Source organism: Heptranchias perlo, chromosome 35 (genome assembly GCF_035084215.1).
Source record: "Heptranchias perlo isolate sHepPer1 chromosome 35, sHepPer1.hap1, whole genome shotgun sequence".
Lineage (NCBI taxonomy): Eukaryota > Metazoa > Chordata > Chondrichthyes > Hexanchiformes > Hexanchidae > Heptranchias > Heptranchias perlo.
This window is the reverse complement of record NC_090359.1, coordinates 26,142,121-26,165,226: the sequence shown is the minus strand read 5'-3', so window position 1 is coordinate 26,165,226 and position 23,106 is coordinate 26,142,121. Positions and strand designations below refer to the sequence as shown.

The window sequence follows — 23,106 nt, the reverse complement described above, 5'->3', positions numbered from 1 at the left end:
ATTTGGGGAAGGCAAACAAGGCAAGAGAGTACACAATTACACAAGGTACCTGGACACTTTGATCCAGGAGGCAGTCACACCCCTTAGATTAGATAATAGTTTAGATTCGTTCAGTGGTCAGGGACAGGAGGGTGTGACTGCGAGTTGGGCAGGTATGGGAATCCAGGATATAGTGCTGGAGGAGCCTCAGCCCTTGACCTTGCCCAACAGGTACGAGGTACTTGCTACCTGTATAGATGAGAGCAAAGACTGCAGAGAGGATGGGCAAACTGACCACGGCACTGTAGTACAAGAGGCCATTCAAGCGGGGGGGGAGTAAAAAGGAATGTGGTAGTGGTAGGGGACAGTATAGTCAGGGGAATAGATACCGTTCTCTGCTGCCGAGAGACCCGAAGGCTGTGTTGCCTGCCCAGTGCCGGGGTTAAGGATATCTCTTCGTGGCTGGAAAAGAACTTGGAGAATGAGGGGGAGGACCCAGTTGTCGTGGTCCACGTAGGAACCAATGACAGGTAGAACTAGGAATGAGGTTCTGCTGAGACAGTTTGAAGAGCTAGGGTCTAAATTAATGAGCAGAACCTCAAAGGTAATAATCTCTGAATTACTACCTGAGCCACGTGCAAATTGGCACAGGGACAAACAAATCAGAGTGTTAAATGCGTGGCTCAAAGAGTGGTGTGGGAGACATGGGTTTCGATTCATGGGGCACTGGCACCAGTACTGGGGAAAGAGGGAGCTGTTCCGTTGGGACAGGCTCCACTTAAACCGGGCTGGGACCAGCTTCCTCGCAAATCGAATATCTAGGGCTGTAGATAGGGCTTCAAACTAAAAAGGCTGGGGGAGGAGTCAGGTGATGGGAAATTTAGAAATCTAAAGAGAAAAGTCAAGGCAACAGAGCAGTGTAGTGATTTGGGTAAAGATAAGCAGATTGTGGCAGGAAGGACAGAGAGCTTAACGGTAATAGTGATGTTGTTCCCATGTACCTGCTTCCCTTGTCCTTCTAGGTGGTAGCGGTCACGGGTTTGGGATGTGCTGTCGAAGAAGCTTTGGTGAGTTGCTGCAGTGTATCCTGTAGATGGTACACACTGCAGCCACGGTGTGCCAGTGGTGAAGGGAGTGAATGTTTAGGGTGGTGGATGAGGTGCCAATCAAGCGGGCTGTTTTGTCCTGGATGGTGTCGAGCTTCTTGAGTGTTGTTGGAGTTGCACTCATCCAGGAAAATGGAGAGTATTCCATCACACTCCTGACTTGTGCCTGGTGGAAAGACTTTGGGGACTAAGGAGGTGCGTCAATTACTGCAGAATATCCAGCCTCTGACCTGCTCTTGTAGCCACAGTATTTATGTGGCTGGACAAGTAAAGTTTCTGGTCAATGGTGACCCCCAGGATGTTGATGGTGGGGCATTCGGTGATGGTAATGCCGTTGAATGTCAAGGGGAGGTGGTTAGACTCTCTCTTGTTGGAGATGGTCATTGCCTGGCACTTGTCTGGCGCGAATGTTACTTGCCACTTATCAGCCCAAGTCTGAATGTTGTCCAGGTCTTGCTGCATGCGGGCACGGACTGCTTCATTATCTGGTGGCCTACATCCGAAGGTTCTAAAAGAGGTCGCTGCAGAGATAGTGGATGCATTGGTTGTGATCTTCCAGAATTCCCCAGATTCGAGAACGGTCCCAGCGGATTGGAAGGTAGCAAATGTAACCCCGCTATTCAATTAAGGGGGGAAGAGAGAAAACAGGGAACTAGAGGCCAGTCAGCCTGATATCAGTTGTCAGGAAAATGCTGGAATCCATTATTAAGGAAGTGGTGACAGGAAACTTAGAATATTATAATATGATTAGACAGAGTCAACATAGTTTTATGAAAGGGAAATCGTCTTTGACAAATTTATTAGAGTTTTTTGAAGATGTAACTAGCAGGGTAGATAAAGGGGAACCAGTGGATGCAGTATATTTGGATTTTCAAAAGACATTCGATAAAGTGCCACACAGAAAGTTGTTAAAGGTTGTTACACAAGGGCTCATGGGGTTGGGGGTAATATATTAGCATGGATAGAGGATTGGTTAACAGACAGAAAACAGACAGTAGGAATAAACGGGTCATTTTCAGGTTGGCAGCCTGTAACTAGTGGGGTGCCGCAATGATCGGTGCTTGGGCCTCAGCTATTTACAATCTGTATTAATGACTTGGATGAAGGGACCGAGTGTAATGTATCCAAGTTTGCTGATGATACAAAGCTAGGTGGGAAAGTAAGCTGTGAGGAGGACACAAAGAGTCTACAAAGGGATATAGACAGGTTAAGTGAGTGGGCAAGAAGGTGGCAGATGGAGTTTAATGTGGAGAAATGTGAGGGTACAGATGCTATAGGAAAGATAGAGCAGGAGGTAAGAGAGGAGGGGGAGTTGCGTTCTTGATTAGGGAGAACATCACGGCAGTAGTGAGAGGGGATATATCCGAGGGTTCGCCCACTGAGTCTATATGGGTAGAACTGAAAAATAAGAAGGGAGAGATCACTTTGATAGGATTGTACTACAGACCCCCAAATAGTCAACGGGAAATTGAGGAGCAAATATGTAAGGAGATTACAGACAGCTGCAAGAAAAATAGGGTGGTAATAGTAGGGGACTTTAACTTTCCCAACATTGACTGGGACAGCCATAGCATTAGGGGCTTGGATGGAGAGAAATTTGTTGAGTGTATTCAGGAGGAATTTCTCATTCAGTATGTGGATGGCCCGACTAGAGAGGGGCAAAACTTGACCTCCTCTTGGGAAATAAGGAAGGGCAGGTGACAGAAGTGTTGGTGAGGGATCACTTTGGGACAAGTGATCATAATTCCATTAGTTTTAAGATAGCTATGGAGAAGGATAGGTCTGGCCCAAAAGTTAAAATTCTAAATTGGGGAAAGGCCAATTTTGATGGTATTAGACAGGAACTTTCAGAAGTTGATTGGGAGAGTCTGTTGGCAGGCAAAGGGACGTCTGGTAAGTGGGAGGCTTTCAAAAGTGTGTTAACCAGGGTTCAAGGTAAGCACATTCCTTATAAAGTGAAGGGCAAGGCTGGTAGAAGTAGGGAACCTTGGATGACTCGGGAGATTGAGGCCCTAGTCAAAAAGAAGAAGGAGGCATATGACATGCATAGGCAGCTGGGATCAAGTGGATCCCTTGAAGAGTATAGAGATTGCCGGAGTAGAGTTAAGAGAGAAATCAGGAGGGCAAAAAGGGGATATGAGATTGCTTTGGCAGATCAGGCAAAGGTGAATCCAAAGAGCTTCTACAAATACATAAAGGGCAAAAGGGTAACTAGGGAGAGAGTAGGGCCTCTTAAGGATCAACAAGGTCATCTATGTGCGGAACCACAAGAAATGGGTGAGATCCTGAATGAATATTTCACATCGGTATTTACGGTTGAGAAAGGCATGGATGTTAGGGAACTTGGGGAAATAAATAGTGATGTCTTGAGGAGTGTACATATTACAGAGAGGGAGGGGCTGGAAGTCTTAACGCGCATCAAGGTACATAAATCTCCGGGACCTGATGAAATGTATCCCAGGACGTTATGGGAGGTTAGGGAGGAAATTGCGGGTCCCCTAGCAGAGATATTTGAATCATCCACCGCTACAGGTGAGGTGCCTGAAGATTGGAGGGTAGCAAATGTTGTGCCTTTGTTTAAGAAGGGCGGCAGGGAAAAGCCTGGGAACTACAGACCAGTGAGCCTGACATCTGTAGTGGGTAAGTTGTTGGAGGGTATTCTGAGAGACAGGATCTGCAGGCATTTGGAGAGGCAGGGACTGATTAGGAACAGTCAGCATGGTTTTGTGAGAGGAAAATCATGTCTCACGAATTTGATTGAGTTTTTTGAAGGGGTAACCAAGAAGATAGATGAGGGCTGTGCAGTAGACGTGGTCTACATGGACTTCAGCAAAGCATTTGACAAGGTACCGCATGGTAGGTTGTTACATAAGGTTAAATCTCATGGGATCCAAGGTGAGGTAGCCAATTGGATACAAAATTGGCTTGACGACAGAAGACAGAGGGTGGTTGTAGAGGGTTGTTTTTCAAACTGGATGCCTGTGTCCAGCGGTGTGCCTCAGGGATCGGTGCTGGGTCCGCTGTTATTTGTTATTTATATTAATGATTTGGATGAGAATTTAGGAGGCATGGTTAGTAAGTTTGCAGATGACACCAAGATTGGTGGCATTGTGGACAGTGAAGAAGGTTATCTGGGATTGCAACGGGATCTTGATCAATTGGGCCAGTGGGCCGATGAATGGCAGATGGAGTTTAATTTAGATAAATGTGAGGTGATGCATTTTGGTAGATCGAATCGGGCCAGGACCTACTCCGTTAATGGTAGGGCGTTGGGGAGAGTTATAGAACAAAGAGATCTAGGAGTACAGATTCATAGCTCCTTGAAAGTGGAGTCACAGGTGGATAGGGTGGTGAAGAAGGCATTCGGCATGCTTGGTTTCATTGGTCAGAACATTGAATGCAGGAGTTGGGATGTCTTGTTGAAGTTGTACAGGGCATTGGTGAGGCCACACTTGGAGTACTGTGTACAGTTCTGGTCACCCTATTATAGAAAGGATATTATTAAACTAGAAAGAGTGCAGAAAAGATTTACTAGGATGCTACCGGGACTTGATGGTTTGACTTACAGGGAGAGGTTAGACAGACTGGGACTTTTTTCCCTGGAGAGTAGGAGGTTAAGGGGTGATCTTATAGAAGTCTATAAAATAATGAGGGGCATAGATAAGGTCGATAGTCAAAATCTTTTCCCAAAGGTAGGGGAGTCTATAACGAGGGGGCATAGATTCAAGGTGAGAGGGGAGAGATACAAAAGGGTCCAGAGGGGCAATTTTTTCACTCAAAGGGTGGTGAGTGTCTGGAACGAGCTGCCAGAGGCAGTAGTAGAGGCGGGTACAATTTTGTCTTTTAAAAAGCATTTGGACAGTTACATGGGTAAGATGGGTATAGAGGGATATGGGCCAAGTGCAGGCAATTGGGACTAGCTTAGTGGTATAAACTGGGCGACATGGACATGTTGGGCCGAAGGGCCTGTTTCCATGTTGTAACTTCTATGATTCTACTTCTATGAATAGAAAAACAGAATATTTTTTAAATGATGAGAAACTATTAAATATTGGTGTTCAGAAGAATTTGAGTGTCCTCGTACAAGAAGCACAAAAAGTTAGCATGCAGATACAGCAAGCAATTAGGAAAGCAAATGACATGTTGGCCTTTATTGCAAGAGGGTTGGGGTACAAGAGTAAGGAAGTCTTACTACAATTGTACAGGGCTTTCGTGAGACCTTATCTGGAGTACTGCGTACAGTTTTGTTCTCCTTATCTAAGGAAGGATTACTTGCCTTAGAGGCGGTGCAATGAAGGTTCACTAGGTTGATTCCTGGGATGAGATGGTTGTCCTATAAGGACAGGTTGAGTAGAATGGGCCTATACTCTCTGGAGTTTAGAAGAATGAGAGGTGATCTCATTGAAACATATAAGATTCTGAGAGGGCTTGGCAGGTTAAATGCTGAGAGATTGTTTCCCCTGGCTGGAGAGTCTAGAACTCGAGGGCTCAGTCGCAGGATAAGGGGTCGGCCATTTAAGACTGAGATCAGGAGGAATTTCTTCACTCAGAGGGTTGTGAATCTTTGGAATTCTCTACCCCAGGGGGCTGTGGATGCTGAGTCGTTGAATATATTCAAGGCTGAGATAGATAGATTTTTGGACTCTAGGGGAATCAAGGGTTCTGGGGATAGGGCAGGAAAGTGGAATTGAGGTCAAACATCAGCCATGATCTGATTGAATAGCGGAGCAGGCTCAAGGAACCGTATGGCCTACTCCTGCTCCTATTTCTTATGTTCTTATGTTCTTCATAAATGGGAAGATACTGAGAGGTGTAGAGGAACAGAGGGACCTTGGAGTGCATGTCCACATATCCCTGAAGATAGCAGGACAGGTAGATAATGTGGTTAAAAAGGTATACAGGATATTTTCCTTCATTAGCCTAGGCACAGAATATAAGAGCAGGGAGGTTATGCTAGAACTGTATAAAACACTAATTAGGCCACAGCTTGAGTACTGTGTACAGTTCTGGTGACCACATTACAGGAAAGATGAGGGTATAGAGGAGATTTACGAGGATGTTGCCAGGAATGTAGAATTTTAGCTCTGAGGAAAGATTGGATAGGCTGGGGTTGTTTTCATTGGAACAGAGGAGGCTGAGGGGTGATTTAATTGAAGTGTATAAATTTATGAGGATAGAATGGATAGGAAGGACTTATTTCCCGAAGTAGAGGGGTCAGTGACCAGGGGGCATAGATTTAAAGTAATTGGTAGAAGGGTTAGAGGGGAGCTGAGGAGAAATTTTTTCACCTAGAGGGTGTTGGGGTCTGGAACTCACTGCCTGAAAGGGTGGTAGAGGCAGAAACCCTCAACTCATTTAAAAAGTACTTGGATGTGCACTTGAAGTGACGTAACCTACAGGGCTACGGACCAAGTCCTGAAAAGTGGGATTAAGCTGGATCGCTGTTTTTCGGCTGGTACGGACATGATGGGCCGAATGGCCTCCTTCTGTGCCGTAACTTTCTATGATTCTATGATCTGCCTATGTAAACTTGTCACACTGCCAGTGGTGGTACCTCAGTTTTAGGTCTCCCAGCTCCTCTGCCTGTACTGCAGAGAAACTTCTCTGCTGCCCAAGTTATCCTAGGTTTAGCTAGTTAACTAAATAATATCAAATTAAAGTGTTATATAAAAATAAGGACAGCATGTATAACTTTAAAATGGGGGACTGAATTATGCCTGTGCACCCTGATCAGTTATCCACCACTTCATCTAAAGACTACACTTGGGCTTGACTCCCTCTGCACAATGCCATGAGAGGTCTGAATAGTAAACTAATTAAATTTACATTAAATTCTAAGAGGACCCTCTTCACGCAGAGAGTGCTAAATGTCTGGTACAGTGTGCCAGGCAGGGGAGATGAGACACAGATTACAAGGGTGCTCAAGACACCATTGGACAGCTAGAATACAAGAGGGATGGACCTTTGGTGGGCCATAGAGTTTCATAGAATGATACAACACAGTAGGAGGCCATAAAGCCCATCGTGTCCGTGCCAGTTCTTTGAAAGAGCTATCCAATTAGTCCCACTTCCCCTGTTCTTTTCCCCATAGCGTTGCAAATTTTTACTTTTCAACTGTATATCCAATTCCCTTATGAAAGTTAAAATTGAATCTCTCCCACCTCCCTTTCAGGCAGCGCACTCCAGATCGTAACAACTGACTGCCTAAAAAAAATTCCTCATCTCCCTTTTGCCAATTACCTTAAATCTGTGTCCTCTGGTTACCTCCTGGAAACAGTTTTTATTATTTAAATCTATTCACCAGGCCTTTACTTTTCTTATGTTTCTTCAATAGGGCAAAGTACATGTGGGGCTAGTGGTGGGAAGTAACTTTCGCAAATCACACATTAAACGCATTGCCTGAAAGCAAGATATTTATCTTATCGGTACCAATAAACTAAGTATGCCTCTTGGCTGCACTGCAGTATGGACCTGCTGTAAGGACCCTGAGTTAATGGATAAACAAATAAACCTGATTTGATGTAATGATACCTTGATGAGGTGCAACATGTACATTCAAAAAAAACTGCCATGGCAACAGGACAGAAAGTTCTGGGCGTCTGCTTGTGACTAATGCAGAATTCAACACGGGTAGACAAATCTTAAAAAAATTAACCATGGATTTTTTTTTAAAAGGTGCGCTGATGGTGATAATTTTTCACCTTTTTTTTAAAAGGGTGGTGCAAAATGTTTTAAGGATGTGTAAAGGTGATCAAGGAGCGCTGTGTAAATCCCACCCCCACACTGAGTTACGGAGCTCAGCCGCGTTGCTGTTCCTCCTATGGGGGAGAGAACAAGATCAGCAAAGGTATTAACTGGAGGAGGGAGTGGGAGGGAAATCACTTTCTGATGCCCATCCGAGGAGCTGCATTGAGAAGTACTGCCTTACTGCTGGTGAACAGATGTAGTAGGAGTAATATATTTATTTTAAAGGAATTAAAAATGAAACAGAAAAGAGATCAAAAAAATGTTTCAGGTTCCCGATTAGAATTAGGATGGAAATTGGTTCGAAATGCGACATATGTTATTCTGGTGTATATTTTCTGGGGTCTCCTGCGAAGGGGAATTCTGGCGCTTGGTTGAAGTGCCCTGTGAGGAAGATTGCTAGAGTGCCAATGGTAAAGAGGAGAATTGCGATCCAGAAACAGGCCTTGTCGATAACCTTTCCAATTAGAATCCAGTTTTCGTTTTCCTGAAAGAATAGAACAAAATTAATGTCTGCTTGAATACTCTTGGGGAAACATGCTGTACAAGTAATGCAAGGGAAATAGGGCTGGGAAATCCTACTGCAGAATGTTTAATGTGAACTTTTTATGATTGATACAGGGAAATTAAATATTGTATTCTCTTATCCAGCCATTTGGAGTTTAACTGGACTATGATATCCTGTTTATATTCTAGAAGTGGTTCTTCAATGAATCCATTTGTGTGGTACTAAATTTGCCTCGTTTATACAGAAATGCCTATGTGCAGTTGCTCAGATGTCACAAATGGAACCTTATCACACTAGTGCAAGAGCCTCTCATGTTATGTTAGAGGTGAGCTGAGCTCAGCCTGATCTGTCCAGAATCAAAATGGCAAATCCAATGGTAAATGCTGTTGACCTGTCTGGGATGTGGGCAATTTTTTAGACCGAGGGTTATTGCTGTTGATTTCAAGTTGACCACAGTCACCTGAAATAGTGTTGTTTTAAAATCATCGAATGTTGGATGCATTTCAGAAGCTGTGTTCAAGTCAGTTCCAGATATGAGGACAGGTTACATAAACTTAGCTTGTATTCCCTTGAGTTTAGAAGGTTGAGAGGTTATTTAATCGAGATATTTAAAATGATCAAGGGATTCGATAGGGTACATACAGCCTTGTATTCCCTTGCGTTAATTTAGGGTGATTTAATTGAGGATTCGATAAGGTAGACATAGAGAAGCTACTTTCTCTGGTGGGGGAATCCAGAACAAGAGGGCATAATCTGAAAATTAGAATTAGGCCATTTTGGAGTGAAATCAGGAAGCAATTTTCACAAAGGCTGGTGGAAATCTGGAATTTGATCCCCAGAAGACTGTGAATGGTGGGAGGGTCAATTGAAATTTTCAAGACTGAAATTGATAGATTTTTCTTAGGTAAGGGTATCGAGCGATATGGAACAAAAGCTGATAAATGGAGTTGGGGTATAGATCAGCCATGATCTGATTGAGTGGCGAAATGGACTTGAGGGGCTGAATGGCCTATTCCTGTTTCTATTCGTGAGTTACAGTCTTGTAACCCATTTGCAGCCCTGCACATACTCACAGAACTGATGTCATTCTGTTTCTTTGTGCTCTCGGCAATAAAGTTGCAGGCATCAACACAGGTTTTTATCTCTGGGGCGAAGTGAGCCAGGCTTTTGTAGAGATCAACAGTTGTTCCAATATCAATGTCTGTGCCTGAGTGATTCAAAAATACAAGGATTATTATTTATTCAAATTACAGAGTAAAAATCACATTTCCCTGAAGGTGCTGCATGAGTTCAATATCTTGCCCAAGTGGTCAAATGTTTAAGGTGATTAGAGGATTTGATAGGGTAGATAGAGAGAAACTATTTCCTCTGGTGCGTGAGTCCAGAACAAGGGGGCATAACCTTAAAATTAGAGCTAGGCCATTCAGGGGTGATGTCAGGAAACACTTCTTCACACAAAGGGGAGTGGAAATCTGGAAATCTGGAACTCCAAAAAGCTGTTGAGGCTGGGGGTCAATTGAAAATTGAAAAACTGAGACTGATAGATTTTTGTTAGGTAACGGTATTAAGGGATACATAACAATTGTGGGTAAATGGAGTTAAGATACAGATCAGCCATGACCTAATTGAATGGTGGGACAGGCTCAAGGGGCTGAATGGCCTCCTCCTGTTCCTATGGCCACTCTTCATGTGTGAACCTGGACAGCGAGGCTAATCAGTCTCAGTTGGTGGAGCTGCAGAGTGACTTGGAGCTGTTCAATCATCGGGTGGGGGGGGTGGGGGGCGCGCGGGGAAGAGGAAGGGACATCATAGTCGACCCTGATCTCATCTTCACCTGATGTGTATACACACATTCACACTCACACATACAGTGCAGAGTCAGAAGGTCTGGCTGAAATTTTCTTTCCCTCTGGGCTCGATGAGGCCAGAGGGAGAGAAAATTTCTCTGAAATCTAAAAAGAAAGATGTGCATTAAAGCAGCACCTTTCATGACCTCAGGGCATCCCAAAGTGCTTCACAGTACTTTTGAAGTGTAGTCACTGTTGTAATGTAGGAAACATGGCAGCTAATTTGCACACAGCAAGATCCCATAATCAGCAATGTGATAATGACCAGATGATCTGTTTTTACTGGTGTACATATTGGCCCAGGACACCAGGGAGAACTCCCTTGCTCTTCTTTGTAACAGTGCTGTGGGATCTTTTACATCCACCTGAGAGGGCAGACAGGGCCTCAATTTAACATCTCATCCGAAAGATGGCACCTCCAACAGTGCAGCACTCCCTCAGTACTGCACTTGGAGCGTCAGCCTAGATTTTGTGCTCAAGCACCGACCAGTGGTTGAACCTTTCTAGTCGGTATTACTCAGTACCACATCGCTGAGCTTTCAGGGGAGCTCCTGATAACATTGATTCAAACAATATTTACTGACAGAATGTGCAGCAATTGATGTGAAACTGCTAACAGATTACTATCTTGATTAAATCTGAGAACAAGGAGATATTTCCTAAACGTCACTCATTTTGGCAGTTTTCCCAGTGGTTATTCACCTCCCTCAGGACATTATATTGGAAACAGTAGTACATGGTCTGTTGTAAAGAATGCACCATTTGGGCTGAATTGGCTTAACTTCTATTATAGAAGTTAATAAACTGGGGTACCCAGACCATAGGGGGTCTGTGACGGGAGTCCCATCAAGTCCCCAAGGTCCACAGACTTCTCTCTATCCCTAGTCAGATTTCTGCACAGTTGTTAGTTCTGAATGAAAAATGTTTTCTGCAATAATATCGTTTCTTTCTTTTAGTTAGCTGACACTTTCTTTCGGCCATGATGTGGAGATGCCGGTGATGGACTGGGGTGGACAAATGTAAGGACTTGCACAACACCAGGTTATAGTCCAACAGTTTTATTTTAAATCACAAGCTTTCAGAGCTTACCTCCTTCGTCAGGTGAGTGAAGGGTTCTGCTCCTGATGACTATTGATCTGTGGATCACCCAGTGTGGCTATCTGAATTCCCTGGGATGGATTGCCCTGCACTGGGGCTTGTCACAGTGATATGGAGTAGGAGGATTAATCATCTTGTGCAGGCTCCACAGCTGTTTCTTCTGCCAAACCTGCTGGCATCTGCTCCTTGGCTGCTCTCCCTTCTGACTGACAGCTAGCCTACCAATCTGGCTGGCCTGTCGGGCGGGAAACCTACAATCAGCCTTCCTTCCAGGCCTTGCCAAGGAGCGGATGCCAGCAGGTTTGGCAGAAGAAACAGCTGTGGAGCCTGCACAAGATGATTTATCCTCCTACTCCATATCACTGTGACAAGCCCCAGTGCAGGGCAATCCATCCCAGGGAATTCAGATAGCCACACTGGGTGATCCAACAGATCAATAGTCAGCAGGAGCAGAACCCTTCACTCACCTGACGAAGGAGGTAAGCTCCGAAAGCTTGTGATTTAAAATAAAACTGTTGGACTATAACCTGGTGTTGTGCAAGTCCTTACTTTCTTTTCGAAAATAGGACAGAGAATCCCTAGGAGTGTGTCAATGTATGCAGGAGGTCCCGGGAGTGTATCGATAATTGCAGGAAGTCCCGGGGAGTGTGTCGATAATTGCAGGAGGTCCCCGAGAGTGTGTTAATATTTGCAGGAGGTCCCCGGGAGTGTGTTAATATTTGCAGGAGGTCCCCGAGAGTGTGTCGATAATTGCAGGAGGTCCCGGGGAGTGTATCGATAATTGCAGGAAGTCCCGGGGAGTGTGTTGATAATTGCAGGAGGTCCCCGAGAGTGTGTCGATAATTGCAGGAGGTCCCCGGGAGTGTGTTAATATTTGCAGGAGGTCCCAGGGAGTGTGTCGATATTTGCAGGAGGTTCCCGGGGAGCGCGTTGATAATTGCAGGAGGTCCTGGGAGTGTGTTGGTAATTGCAGGAGGTCCCCGGGAGTGTGTCGATAATTGCAGGAGGTCCCGGGGAGTGCGTTGGTAATTGCAGGAGGTCCCCGGGAGTGTGTCGATAATTGCAGGAGGTCCCCGGGAGTGTGTCGATAATTGCAGGAGGTCCCGGGGAGTGTGTTGATAATTGCAGGAGGTCCCCGGGAGTGTGTCGATAATTGCAGGAGGTCCCGGGGAGTGCGTTGGTAATTGCAGGAGGTCCCTGGGAGTGTGTCGATAATTGCAGTCGGTCCCCGGGAATGTATCACTAATTCAGGAGGTCCCGGGGAGTGTGTTGATAATTGCAGGAGGTCCCGGGGAGTGTGTTGATAATTGCAGGCGGTCCCGGGGAATGTGTTGATAATTGCAGGAGGTCCCGGGAATGAATTGATAATTACAGGAGGTCCCGGGAATGTGTCGATAATTGCAGGAGATCCCGGGGAGTGCGTCGATAATTGCAGGAGGTCCTGGGGAGTGTATCGATAATTGCAAGAGGTCCCCGGGAGTTTGTCGATAATTGTAGGAGGTCCCAGGGAGTGTGTTGATAATTGCAGGAGGTCCCGGGGAGCGTGTTGATAATTGCAGGAGGTCCCGGTGAGTGTGTTGATAATTGCAGGAGGTCCCGGGGAGTGTGTCGATAATTGCAGGAGGTCCCGGGGAGTGTGTCGATAATTGCAGGAGGTCCCCGGGAGTGTGTCGATAATTGCAGGAGGTCCCCGGGAGTGTGTCGATAATTGCAGGAGGTCCCGGGGAGTGCGTCGATAATTGCAGGAGGTCCCCGGGAGTGTGTCGATAATTGCAGGAGGTCCCGGGGAGTGCGTCGATAATTGCAGGAGGTCCCGGGAGTGTGTCGATAATTGCAGGAGGTCCCGGGGAGTGTGTCGATAATTGCAGGAGGTCCCCGGGAGTGTGTCGATAATTGCAGGAGGTCCCGGGGAGTGCGTCGATAATTGCAGGAGGTCCCGGGAGTGTGTCGATAATTGCAGGAGGTCCTGGGAGTGTGTCGATAATTGCAGGAGGTCCCGGGGAGTGTGTCGATAATTGCAGGAGGTCCTGGGAGTGTGTCAATAATTGCAGGAGGTCCTGGGAGTGTGTCAATAATTGCAGGAGGTCCTGGGAGTGTGTCAATAATTGCAGGAGGTCCCGGGAGTGTGTCGATAATTGCAGGAGGTCCCGGGGAGTGTGTTGATAATTGCAGGAGGTCCCGGGAGTGTGTCAATAATTGCAAGAGGTCCCCGGGAGTGTGTCAATAATTGCAGGAGGTCCCGGGGAGTGTGTTGATAATTGCAGGAGGTCCCAGGGAGTGTGTTGATAATTGCAGGAGGTCCCGGGGAGTGTGTCGATAATTGCAGGAGGTCCCGGGGAGTGTGTCAATAATTGCAGGAGGTCCCGGGGAGTGTGTCGATAATTGCAGGAGGTCCCTGGGAGTGTGTTGATAATTGCAGGAGGTCCCGGGGAGTGTGTCAATAATTGCAGGAGGTCCCGGGGAGTGTGTTGATAATTGCAGGAGGTCCCAGGGAGTTTGTCGATAATTGCAGGAGGTCCCGGGGAGTGTGTTGATAATTGCAGGAGGTCCCGGGAGTGTGTCAATAATTGCAAGAGGTCCCCGGGAGTGTGTCAATAATTGCAGGAGGTCCCGGGGAGTGTGTTGATAATTGCAGGAGGTCCCAGGGAGTGTGTTGATAATTGCAGGAGGTTCCCGGGAGTGTGTCGATAATTGCTGGAGATCCCCAGGAGTGTGTCGATAATTGCAGGAGGTCCCAGGGAGTTTGTCGATAATTGCAGGAGGTCCCGGGGAGTGTATTGATAATTGCAGGAGGTCCCTGGAGTGTATTGATAATTGCAGGAGGTCCCGGGATAAATACAATGAATAGTTGAGGTCCCAACACAGATCCCTGTGGGACACCACTCGTCACATCCTGCCAATTTGAGTACCTGCCCATTATCCCTACTCCCTGTCTCCTGCCGCTCAGCCAGTTTCCTAACCAGGTCAATAATTTAGCCTCAGTTCCATGAGCTTCGACTTTAGCTAACAGTCTCTTATGAGGGACTTTACTGAATGCTTTCTGGAAGTCCATTCAAACAACATCCATAGACATTGCCCTTTCCACTACTTTAGTCACCGCTTCAAAAAATTCAATCAGGTGGTTAGGCATGACCTGCATGCTGGATCTCTCTGATCAGCTGAAAATTTTCAAGGTGTTCAGTCACTCGATCCTTAATTATAGGCTTTAGTAATTTCCCAACAACAAATGTTCGGCTAAGTGGTCTATAATTCCCTGGTTTCCCTCTCTCACCTTTCTTAAATAGGAGCATTCAAACAGGACACTGCCCAGGACTTTGGCCGTGGACAGGATGTGGCTAACAACGATCTAACATCACTATTAATTTATTTATTGGTTGCGGGGGGGGGGGCAAAGTTTTGTTAATGGCTATCTGATTTCATGGGAACAGGAGTAGGCCATTCATCCCCACAAGCCTGTTTTCCGCCATTCAGTTAGATCACGGCGCATCTGTATCTTGACTCCATCTTGTCTCCGTAACCCTTAACACCCTTGCCTAACAAAAATCTATCGATCTCAAGTTTTGAAATTTTCAGTTGACCCCCCCCAGCCTCAACAACATTTTGGGGGAGAGAGTTCCAGATTTCCACTACCCTTTGTGTGAAGAAGGGCTTCCTGACATCACCCAATTTCAGGGAGTGGCCTGTGGAGCTTTGTAGGCCAGATGTCTTAATGACTGAGGACTCACCACCCAAACCCAGGGTCAGCATCTTACCTGCAAACATCTTGTTCACTCTCTTTAGCCCATGCCTGTCCCGCTGTCTTTCAAACATCAGTTCACTCCGTGGCTTTTTGAGAATATATTCCTCCGCTTTTATCATAATCCCAAAGGAACTCCTGCGCCTTGGTTGGGGTGTGTCCCAGGAATCCTCGGAAGCCTCCAAGTGCATGCCCAGATATTGGGGCAGGAACTCCAGGAATACCTACAAGTACAACTTGCAATTCAGTGGGGGCACACCTGAGAATCATAAACAGCTGCCCACGGGTTGCGTCAATGCAGCCAACAGCCTTCAGCCCCCAGCCACCCTTTACCATCTTATCTCTTCCCCTCTGCTTGACTTGCACCGAGGTTCTGTTCCACGGGCACCAACTACACTCCAGTATTCTGGCCCAAGCACCCATCTTCATGCATGAGCCTGGACACTGAGTGTCAATTGGCTGTTTTGACAGCTGTACTCAATCCTGGCCTCGCCCGACGTCCAAACGCACTTTCTACCTTGGAGTCACTGGTTAGTGATCAGGAATGAGAACCGTGGCTTCATTCCCTCCACCCCCACCGCACCCCACTCTACAATCCAAGGAGATCAGTTATAGCACCCCTGCTGCCTCCGCAGCTGAGAGCTGACGCAAAAACGGTTAAGGGATCGAACCTGGAATCTTCCCAGTCTTTGTGTGACTCAGTACCACACCTGAGCCATCTGGAGAGCCCCAGTGAAATGGTTATGTGGCCATTAGCAAGATGGTGGTGCAGGAACAGAGAGACCTCAGGGTGTACATACATAAATCTTTGAAGGTGGCAGGACAAGTTGAGAAGGCTGTTAAAAAAAGCAGACGGAATCCATGGCTTTATAAACAAAGGCATAGAGTACAACAGCAAGGAAGTTATGCTAAACCTTTATAAATCACTGGTTAGGCCCAAGCTGGAGTATCATGGCCAATTCTGGGCACCGCACTTTAGGAAGGACGTCAAGGCCTTGGAGAGGGTGCAGAGGAGATTTGCTGGAATGGTACCAGTGAATGGAAATGAGACCTCTGTTTCTGTGTGTACGTTTATACTTCATTTACTTATGTTTAATCACAGTTAGCCTTGTTCATATTTTAATAATTTAACCACAGACATTTAACCAAATCATTTATTTAGCACATTTATTTAGTATGTTAACCAGATAGTTGTGAAGGTAGTTTGGTCAAACAAACGATGTGTGTTTTAAATTTAATCATGATAGCCTTCAGTAGCTTGAATCATATGACCATTAATGTAGTTGCACTTGCTTTCGGATACTTCTGTAATGCATTCATGAGCGTAATGTTTCTTTGTAAGCTTTGTGAATGTAAAAGAGCCTTGTTAGTCTGGGAAAAGACAGGCAGCCTTCCCCAACAGAGATAGGACGAGCAGGTGCAGGTATAGCCTTGACAACACACTAACTCGCAGGGGCCCATGTCTGGAAACAGACATGGCTACGTGCTTAGCTGTTGTACGAAAACTGCAGGGTCTTAAAGAAAGTTGAACAAAGAATGGTTAAAGATCTCCAACTTAGAAGGAGGTAACCCTCGGGTCTGTGAACATCACCAGCCCAGGGCCCACTGTTGGCAGCCCTCCATTGGCCCACTCTGATCAGAGATAGGGGAAAATAACTTGACTGGGTTAATAAAAACAGAAAATGCTGGAGCTGCTCAGCAAGTGAGGCAACATCTGTGGAGAAAGAAACAGAGTTAACCTTTCAGGTTGAAGACCTTTCATCAGAACTGGAAGATGTTAAAAGAGTTAAAGTTTTTAAGCTCGTACAGAGCCAGGGAAAGACGGGGGTGGGAGGGAGGAGGAGGAAAGAACAAAAGGGAAGGTCTATGATAGGGTAGAGGGCAAAAGTGATTAAATGGCAAGGAGGGTGGTAATGGGACAGGTTAAGAAACAAAAGATTGATCAGGAGTCGCTGTAAATGGCAGCAGCAGAACCAGTACCAGCACTGGCTGACTGAAAAAATGGGAGCAGTGGTTATGATCTGAAGTTATTAAAATCAGTGTTGAGTCCGGAAGGTTGCAAAGTGCCTAAACAAAAGATGAGGTGCTGTTCCTCGAGCTTACATTGAGCTTCATTGGAACAGTGTAAGAGGCCGAGGACAGAGGGGTCAGAGTGGGAGTGGGAAGAGGAATTAAAATGGCAAGCGACCAGCAGGTCAGAGTCACGTTTTCGGACTGAGCGGAGGTGTTCAGTAAATCGATCACCAAATCTGCGTTTGGTGTCCCCAATGTAGAGGAGACCGCATTGTGTGCAGCGGATACAGGATACTAAATTGAAAGAAGCACAAGTAAACTGCTCTTTCACCTGGAAGGAGTGTTTGGGGCACTGGACGGTGGGAAGGGAGGAGGTGAAGGGGCAGGTGTTGCATCTCCTGTGCTCGCACGGGAAGGTGCCGTAGGGAGGAGAGCGGGTGTTGGGGGTGATAGAAGAGTGGACCAGGGTGTTGAGGAGGGAGCAGTCCCTTCAGAATGCTGAAACGGGAGGGGAGGGGAAGATGTGCTCGGTGGTGGCATTGCGCTGAAGGTGGCGGAAATGGTGGAGGATGATACGTTGAATGTAGAGGCTGGTGGTGTGGAAGGTGAGGACAAGGGGGACCCTATCATGGCTCTGGGTGGGAAGGGAAGCGGTGAGGGCAGAAGTGCGGGAAATAGGACGGATGCGGTTGAGGGCCTTGTCAACTATAGTGGAGGGGAATCCTTGGTTGGGGAAAAAGGAAGACATATCGGAAGCAATGGTGTGGAAGGTGGCACCGTCAGAACAGATGCGACGGGGATGGAGAAACTGGGAGAAGGGAATAGAGTCCTTACAGGAAGCAGGGTGGGAGGAAGTGTAATCAAGGTAGCTGTGGGAGTTGGTGGGCTTGTAGGAGATATTGGTTGACAGCCTGTCCCCAGAAATAGAGATAGAGAAGTCGAGGAAAGGAAGGGAAGAGTCGGAGATGGACCATGTGAAGGCGAGGGAGGAAGGGAGGAAATTGGAAGCAAAGTTAATGAAATTTTCCAGTTCGGGGCGGGAGAAGGAAACGGCACCGACACAATCATCAATGCACCGGAAAATGAGGTGAGGGAGGGAACCTGAGTAGGACTGGAACGAGGAATGTTCCAGGTATCCCACAAAAAGGCAGGCATAGCTGGGACCCAACGGGTTCCCATAGCGACACCTTTTATTTGGAGGAAGTGAGTGGAGTCAAAGGAGAAGTTGTTCAACGTAAGAACAAGTTCAGCCAGGCGGAGGAGGGTGGTGGTGGATGGGGACTGGTTGGGCCTCCGTTCATGGAAGAAGCGGAGGGCCCGCAGGCCGTCCTGGTGGGGGATGGAGGTGTAGAGGGACTGGTGAAAAGGAGGCGGTTAGGGCCGGGGAACTGGAAACTGTTAAAGTGGCGGAGGGCGTCAGAAGAGTCGCGGATGTAGGCCGGAAGAGACCGGACAAGGGGAGAAAAATTAGAGTTGAGATAGGAGGAAATAAGTTCCGTGGGGCAAGAACAGGCTGAAATGATGGGTCTCCCAGGGCAGTCCTGTTTGTGGATCTTGGGAATGGGTTAATGCCTGTCGATCATCAGGCATCATTTCTACTATAAAGATGAGCCCAAAACTCATGCTTTTTGATAGAGAAATAGCGCGACTCAGATATGACAGTCTGGAACAACTGTACTGGCACCAGAGTATAACTCTGCCCTGAACAGCACGGTGTGGAGATGCCGGTGATGGACTGGGGTGGACAAATGTAAGGAATCTTACAACATCAGGTTATAGTCCAACAGTTTTATTTGAAAATCACAAATCAGGTGAGTGCACTATACTGTTGGACTATAACCTGGTGTTGTAAGATTGCTTACATTTGAACAGCACCCAGCTGAGCTTTGCCTTTGTTATCCAGGATAAATCGTTGTTTACTGTACCGTGTGTACTTGACTCTGTTCTTATCCCAAATAAAGTACTCAGCGGTTACCAATTGGTTCGTGTCAGACTTTCCTAGATTGTAGAGAATCCCAAAGGCTCACTGCTGTGAGACCCAGGCTACGCTGTTTTCATGGCCTTCGACGGGGATTCTTACGCCATGAATGCAGGACTTCAATTTTGTGGAGAGACCGGAGAAGCTGGGGTTGTTTTCCTTAGAGCAGAGAAGGTTAAGGGGAGATTTAGTAGAGGTGTCCAAAATCATGAAGGGTTTTGGTCGAGTAAATAAGGAGAAATTGTTTCCTGTGCTGTATCGTTCTATGATTCTATGGTATTTTACTCTAATCCACCAGCCCTTGTTGTTTTGTTTGGGCTGTAAATCAGATGTTCCACTTTAGAGGGAAGAACAGAAGGAGGGAACCATCTTAACTCAGAAAAACCCCTCTCCTATCACAGAGTCAGAACATGGACCAGTCTCCATCGTGACACAGCACCACCTCCTGGCAGGAGGAGACCCTGTGGGTGAAACAGCTGTTAAAGTTGGACACAGGCCACTTGTGAGAAATGAATCTGGGAACAAAATTAGCACTTAAAGGAGAAAAAAAACTCCCATTTATAATTTTGTAGGGAAAATGATTGCAGAATTCCTTACGTGTTTGATCTTCTCAGACATGCTGTGGGTGTTCGGTGTCCTCAGGGAGACGTTAAGGACAATAACGCAGTTCATGACGATCAAGGTAGCCACAAACATCACAAATATTAAATATCTGCAACAAAATCAATCAGATGGTCAATCTCAGCCGCACTTTACACAACACCACTGGGGGAGAGGGTGATGATGCCACCTATCAACCTCAGCTGGGACACCTGCTCCTAACCACTGTGTCTCCTGTACGTGTGTGTTGCGTGGGTTTTGAGTGAGTTCAGGATCGGGCTTGGCCATGATGCTGTCTGTCTTCAGACGCCTTCACGTTCAAATACTCGTGCCAATTTGGTGTCAGCTGTGGCTCAGTGGGTAGCATTCTCGCCTCTGAGTCAAAAAGTTTGTGGGTTTAACCCCCACATCCAGTACAGTAATCCAGGCTGACACTCCCAGTGCAGTACTGAGGGAGTGCTGCATTGTTGGAGGTGCAAGCTTTTGGATGAGACATTAAACCGAGGCCCCGTCTGTCTTCTCAGGACAGAAAAGATCCCGTGGCCAATATTCGAAGAAGAGCAAGGGAGAGTTCTCCCTGGTGTCCTGGGCCAATATTTATCACTCAACCAACATCACTAAAATTCTCAAACTGCTACGGTGGGATTTGAACTCAAATTCTCTGGATTGCTAGTCCAATAACATAACCACTACACTACTGCACCCTGATATAATTGTAAAGTCAGTGACAGCATTGCACCAATTAAATCTCAAAGGGCGAGTTGGACGGCATCGAATATGTTAACAGAGCCGTAACTGCCTGTCGGAGATTGTCAGGCCCCTGCCCCAGGTCCAGTGAATAAATGCACTGCTGGCATTGGCAGTGAGCCGTACAGACCAAAACGTCCTACTTCAAGCTTTGCTCTGCGCTGAATTAGCTGGTTTCAGCCAAGGCAGCTGTTGGTAAAAGAAAGAAAGAACCATTTCTATAGCGCCTTTCACAACCACAGAACATCCCAAAGCGCTTTATAGCCAATTAAGTACTTTTGTTTAAGTGTAGTCACTGTTGTAATGCAGGAAGCGCAACGGTCAATTTACGCACAGCAAGATCCACAAACAGCAATGTGATAAATGACCAGATAATCTGTTTTTTAGGTGTTGGTTGAGGGATAAATATTGGCCCAGGACACTGGGACGAACTCCCCTGCCCTTCTTTGAATAGTGCCACGGGATCTTTTACATCCACCTGAGAGGGCAGACAGGGCCTCGGTTTAACGTCTCATCCAAAAGATGGCCCCTCCGACAATGAAGCGCTTTGTAAGTCCTGGCACTGGGAGTGTCAGCCTAGATTTTGCGCTCAAGTCTCTGAAGTGGGACTTGAACCCATGACCTTCTGACTCAGAGGTGAGAGAGCTACCCACTACAATTGATTTTGGTATCCCTGAGCTAGAGAGGAGAGAAATTAGCTGGGGCGTGTGTGTGTCTGTGTCTGTCTAGTGGGGACTGGAAGGGATTAGCTGTGATTTCTCCTCCCCCCACAGTCAGATAACCTGCTGACACTCACTATCTAAACTTACACGTTGGGAACACCCACTTGTATAAGTATCAGGGGACTGCTGGTACGTGCCTTAGGGTTTTCCAATTATTGCCATTCTGAGCGGAAGAAGATGCTACAATCCAGTCCAGCTGGGATCAACTGTTCTTTCCCAATGACTGGTGTAGTTGATACTATTAATAAGTTCTTAAAAATTAGGCAATGGAAATTTTGCAGTTGTCTTTCCCCTTTGAGACTCCGGCTTACGGTAACATTCTGCAATAGCAATAACTTGTGATCTCCAAAAGTACCACGTTACAGAAGGGAAAACTAGGTACGTTTGCACACGCACTCACTCCCTCCCCCCGCCTTTTGCTTTGTAGCAATTTATGTACAACTGAGAGGCTTACAAGGTCACTTCAGAGGGCATTAAGAGAGGATCAGGGTGGCAGATCCCCTTCCCTGTTGGGATCTTACATTTCAGCAGCTTAGCAAAGACATCTTTCTGGTGTTAGCCCCCCTCCCTATCTCTGTAACCTCCTCCAGCCCTACAACCCTTTGAGATCTCTGCGCTCCTCCAATTCTGGCCTCTTGCGCATCCCCAATTTTAATCGCTCCACCATTGGTGGCCGTGCCTTCAGCTGCCTAGGCTCTAAGCTGTGGAATTCCCTCCCTAAACCTCTCTGCCTCTCTCTCCTCCTTTAAGACGCTCCTTAAAACCTACCTCTTTGACCAAGCTTTTGGTCGCCTGTCCTAATATCTCCTTATGTGGCGCGGTGTCAAATTTTGTCTGATTTACGCTCCTGTGAAGCGCCTTGGGACATTTTATTACGTTAGAGGGTGCGATATAAATGCGAGTTGTTGTTGTAGAGCCAGGCCGTTCAGGAGCGAGATCAGGAAGCACTTTTTCACACAAGGGGTAGTGGAAATCTGGAACTCTCTCCCCCAAAAGGCTATGGATGCTGGGGGACAATTGGAGCTTTCAAGACTGAGATTGATAGATTTTTATTGGGTAAGGGTGTCGAGGGATATGGAGCAAAGGCAGGTAAATGGAGTTGAGGTACAGATCAGCCATGATCTAATTGAATGGTGGAGCAGGCTCAAGGGGCTGATTGGCCTGATCCTGTTCCTAATGTTACTATATTACTATGAGCTCTGGCTATCCTTCCCCTATGTCCATTTTACAAGCATTTTCCAACAGGGGTCAGGAGTAGGAATCCCACCCTTACTCTCCAGGGGGTGCAAAGAGCAATTACAGTGTCCCAATTGAGGGAAGCAGATTCTGCGTAGAGTAGAGATCGAACTGGGGACCTTTTGGTCACTATGGCTTAAACTACACCAGACAGTGCTCTTTGCTGCGGGGGGGGGGGGGGGGGGGAGGGCGGGTGTTGAACAGGATTCGGATCCTAACGACATGCTACTAGAAAAGTGAGACAAACAGCACTTACTTTCCAATGAGTGGAACGTTCAGCGATGTTTCTGGAATCTTCTGTGCAATCAGGAACAGAAAGATGGTCTGGGCCAGCAGGACAGATATAGCAAGCGTACATTTTTGGCCCCCAGCTTTAAAAAAAATTAAAGCAAAATTGAAATATATAAAACAGTTTTTACTTATTTCTCGCCAGGATTCCACCGAGTTCCACAATTACACGAATTACATAAAAATTACAACATGGAAACGGGCGCTTCAGCCCAACCAGTCCGTGTACATGTTTATTCTCCACCTGTGTCTCCATCTCCTTTATCCCTCTTTCCTTCAACCACCTGTCTAACCTATTCTTAAATGTTAACATGGTCTCCACTTCAATCACTACCGTCTGTAGTGCATTCCACTACCTGACAACCCGCTCTGTTATAAGTTTCTCCTGCCCCCTGTCCTAAATCTCTTACATTTAATATTATATCCATGTCCCCTCGTTCAACCAGGACTGTCGCTGGAGAGGTTTGATGAGTCACTTGTAATAAGGATCTTCACAGATGCATG

General features: G+C 46.5%; 1 protein-coding gene across 1 annotated transcript in view; it reads right to left on the bottom strand.

Annotated features, from left to right (window-relative positions):
• Positions 1–5,208: 5,208 nt before the first annotated feature.
• chrne (cholinergic receptor, nicotinic, epsilon) overlaps positions 5,209–23,106 on the bottom strand; it is a 42,037-nt gene continuing 24,139 nt past the window's right edge. The window contains exons 8-12 of the mRNA XM_067972220.1: positions 22,571–22,685; positions 19,607–19,721; positions 15,035–15,242; positions 9,411–9,544; positions 5,209–8,316 (exon numbers count right to left, since the gene is read on the bottom strand). Coding sequence (XP_067828321.1) covers positions 8,149–8,316; positions 9,411–9,544; positions 15,035–15,242; positions 19,607–19,721; positions 22,571–22,685 — 740 coding nt within the window. The 3' untranslated portion in view covers positions 5,209–8,148. The remainder of the gene's footprint in view (positions 8,317–9,410; positions 9,545–15,034; positions 15,243–19,606; positions 19,722–22,570; positions 22,686–23,106) is intronic.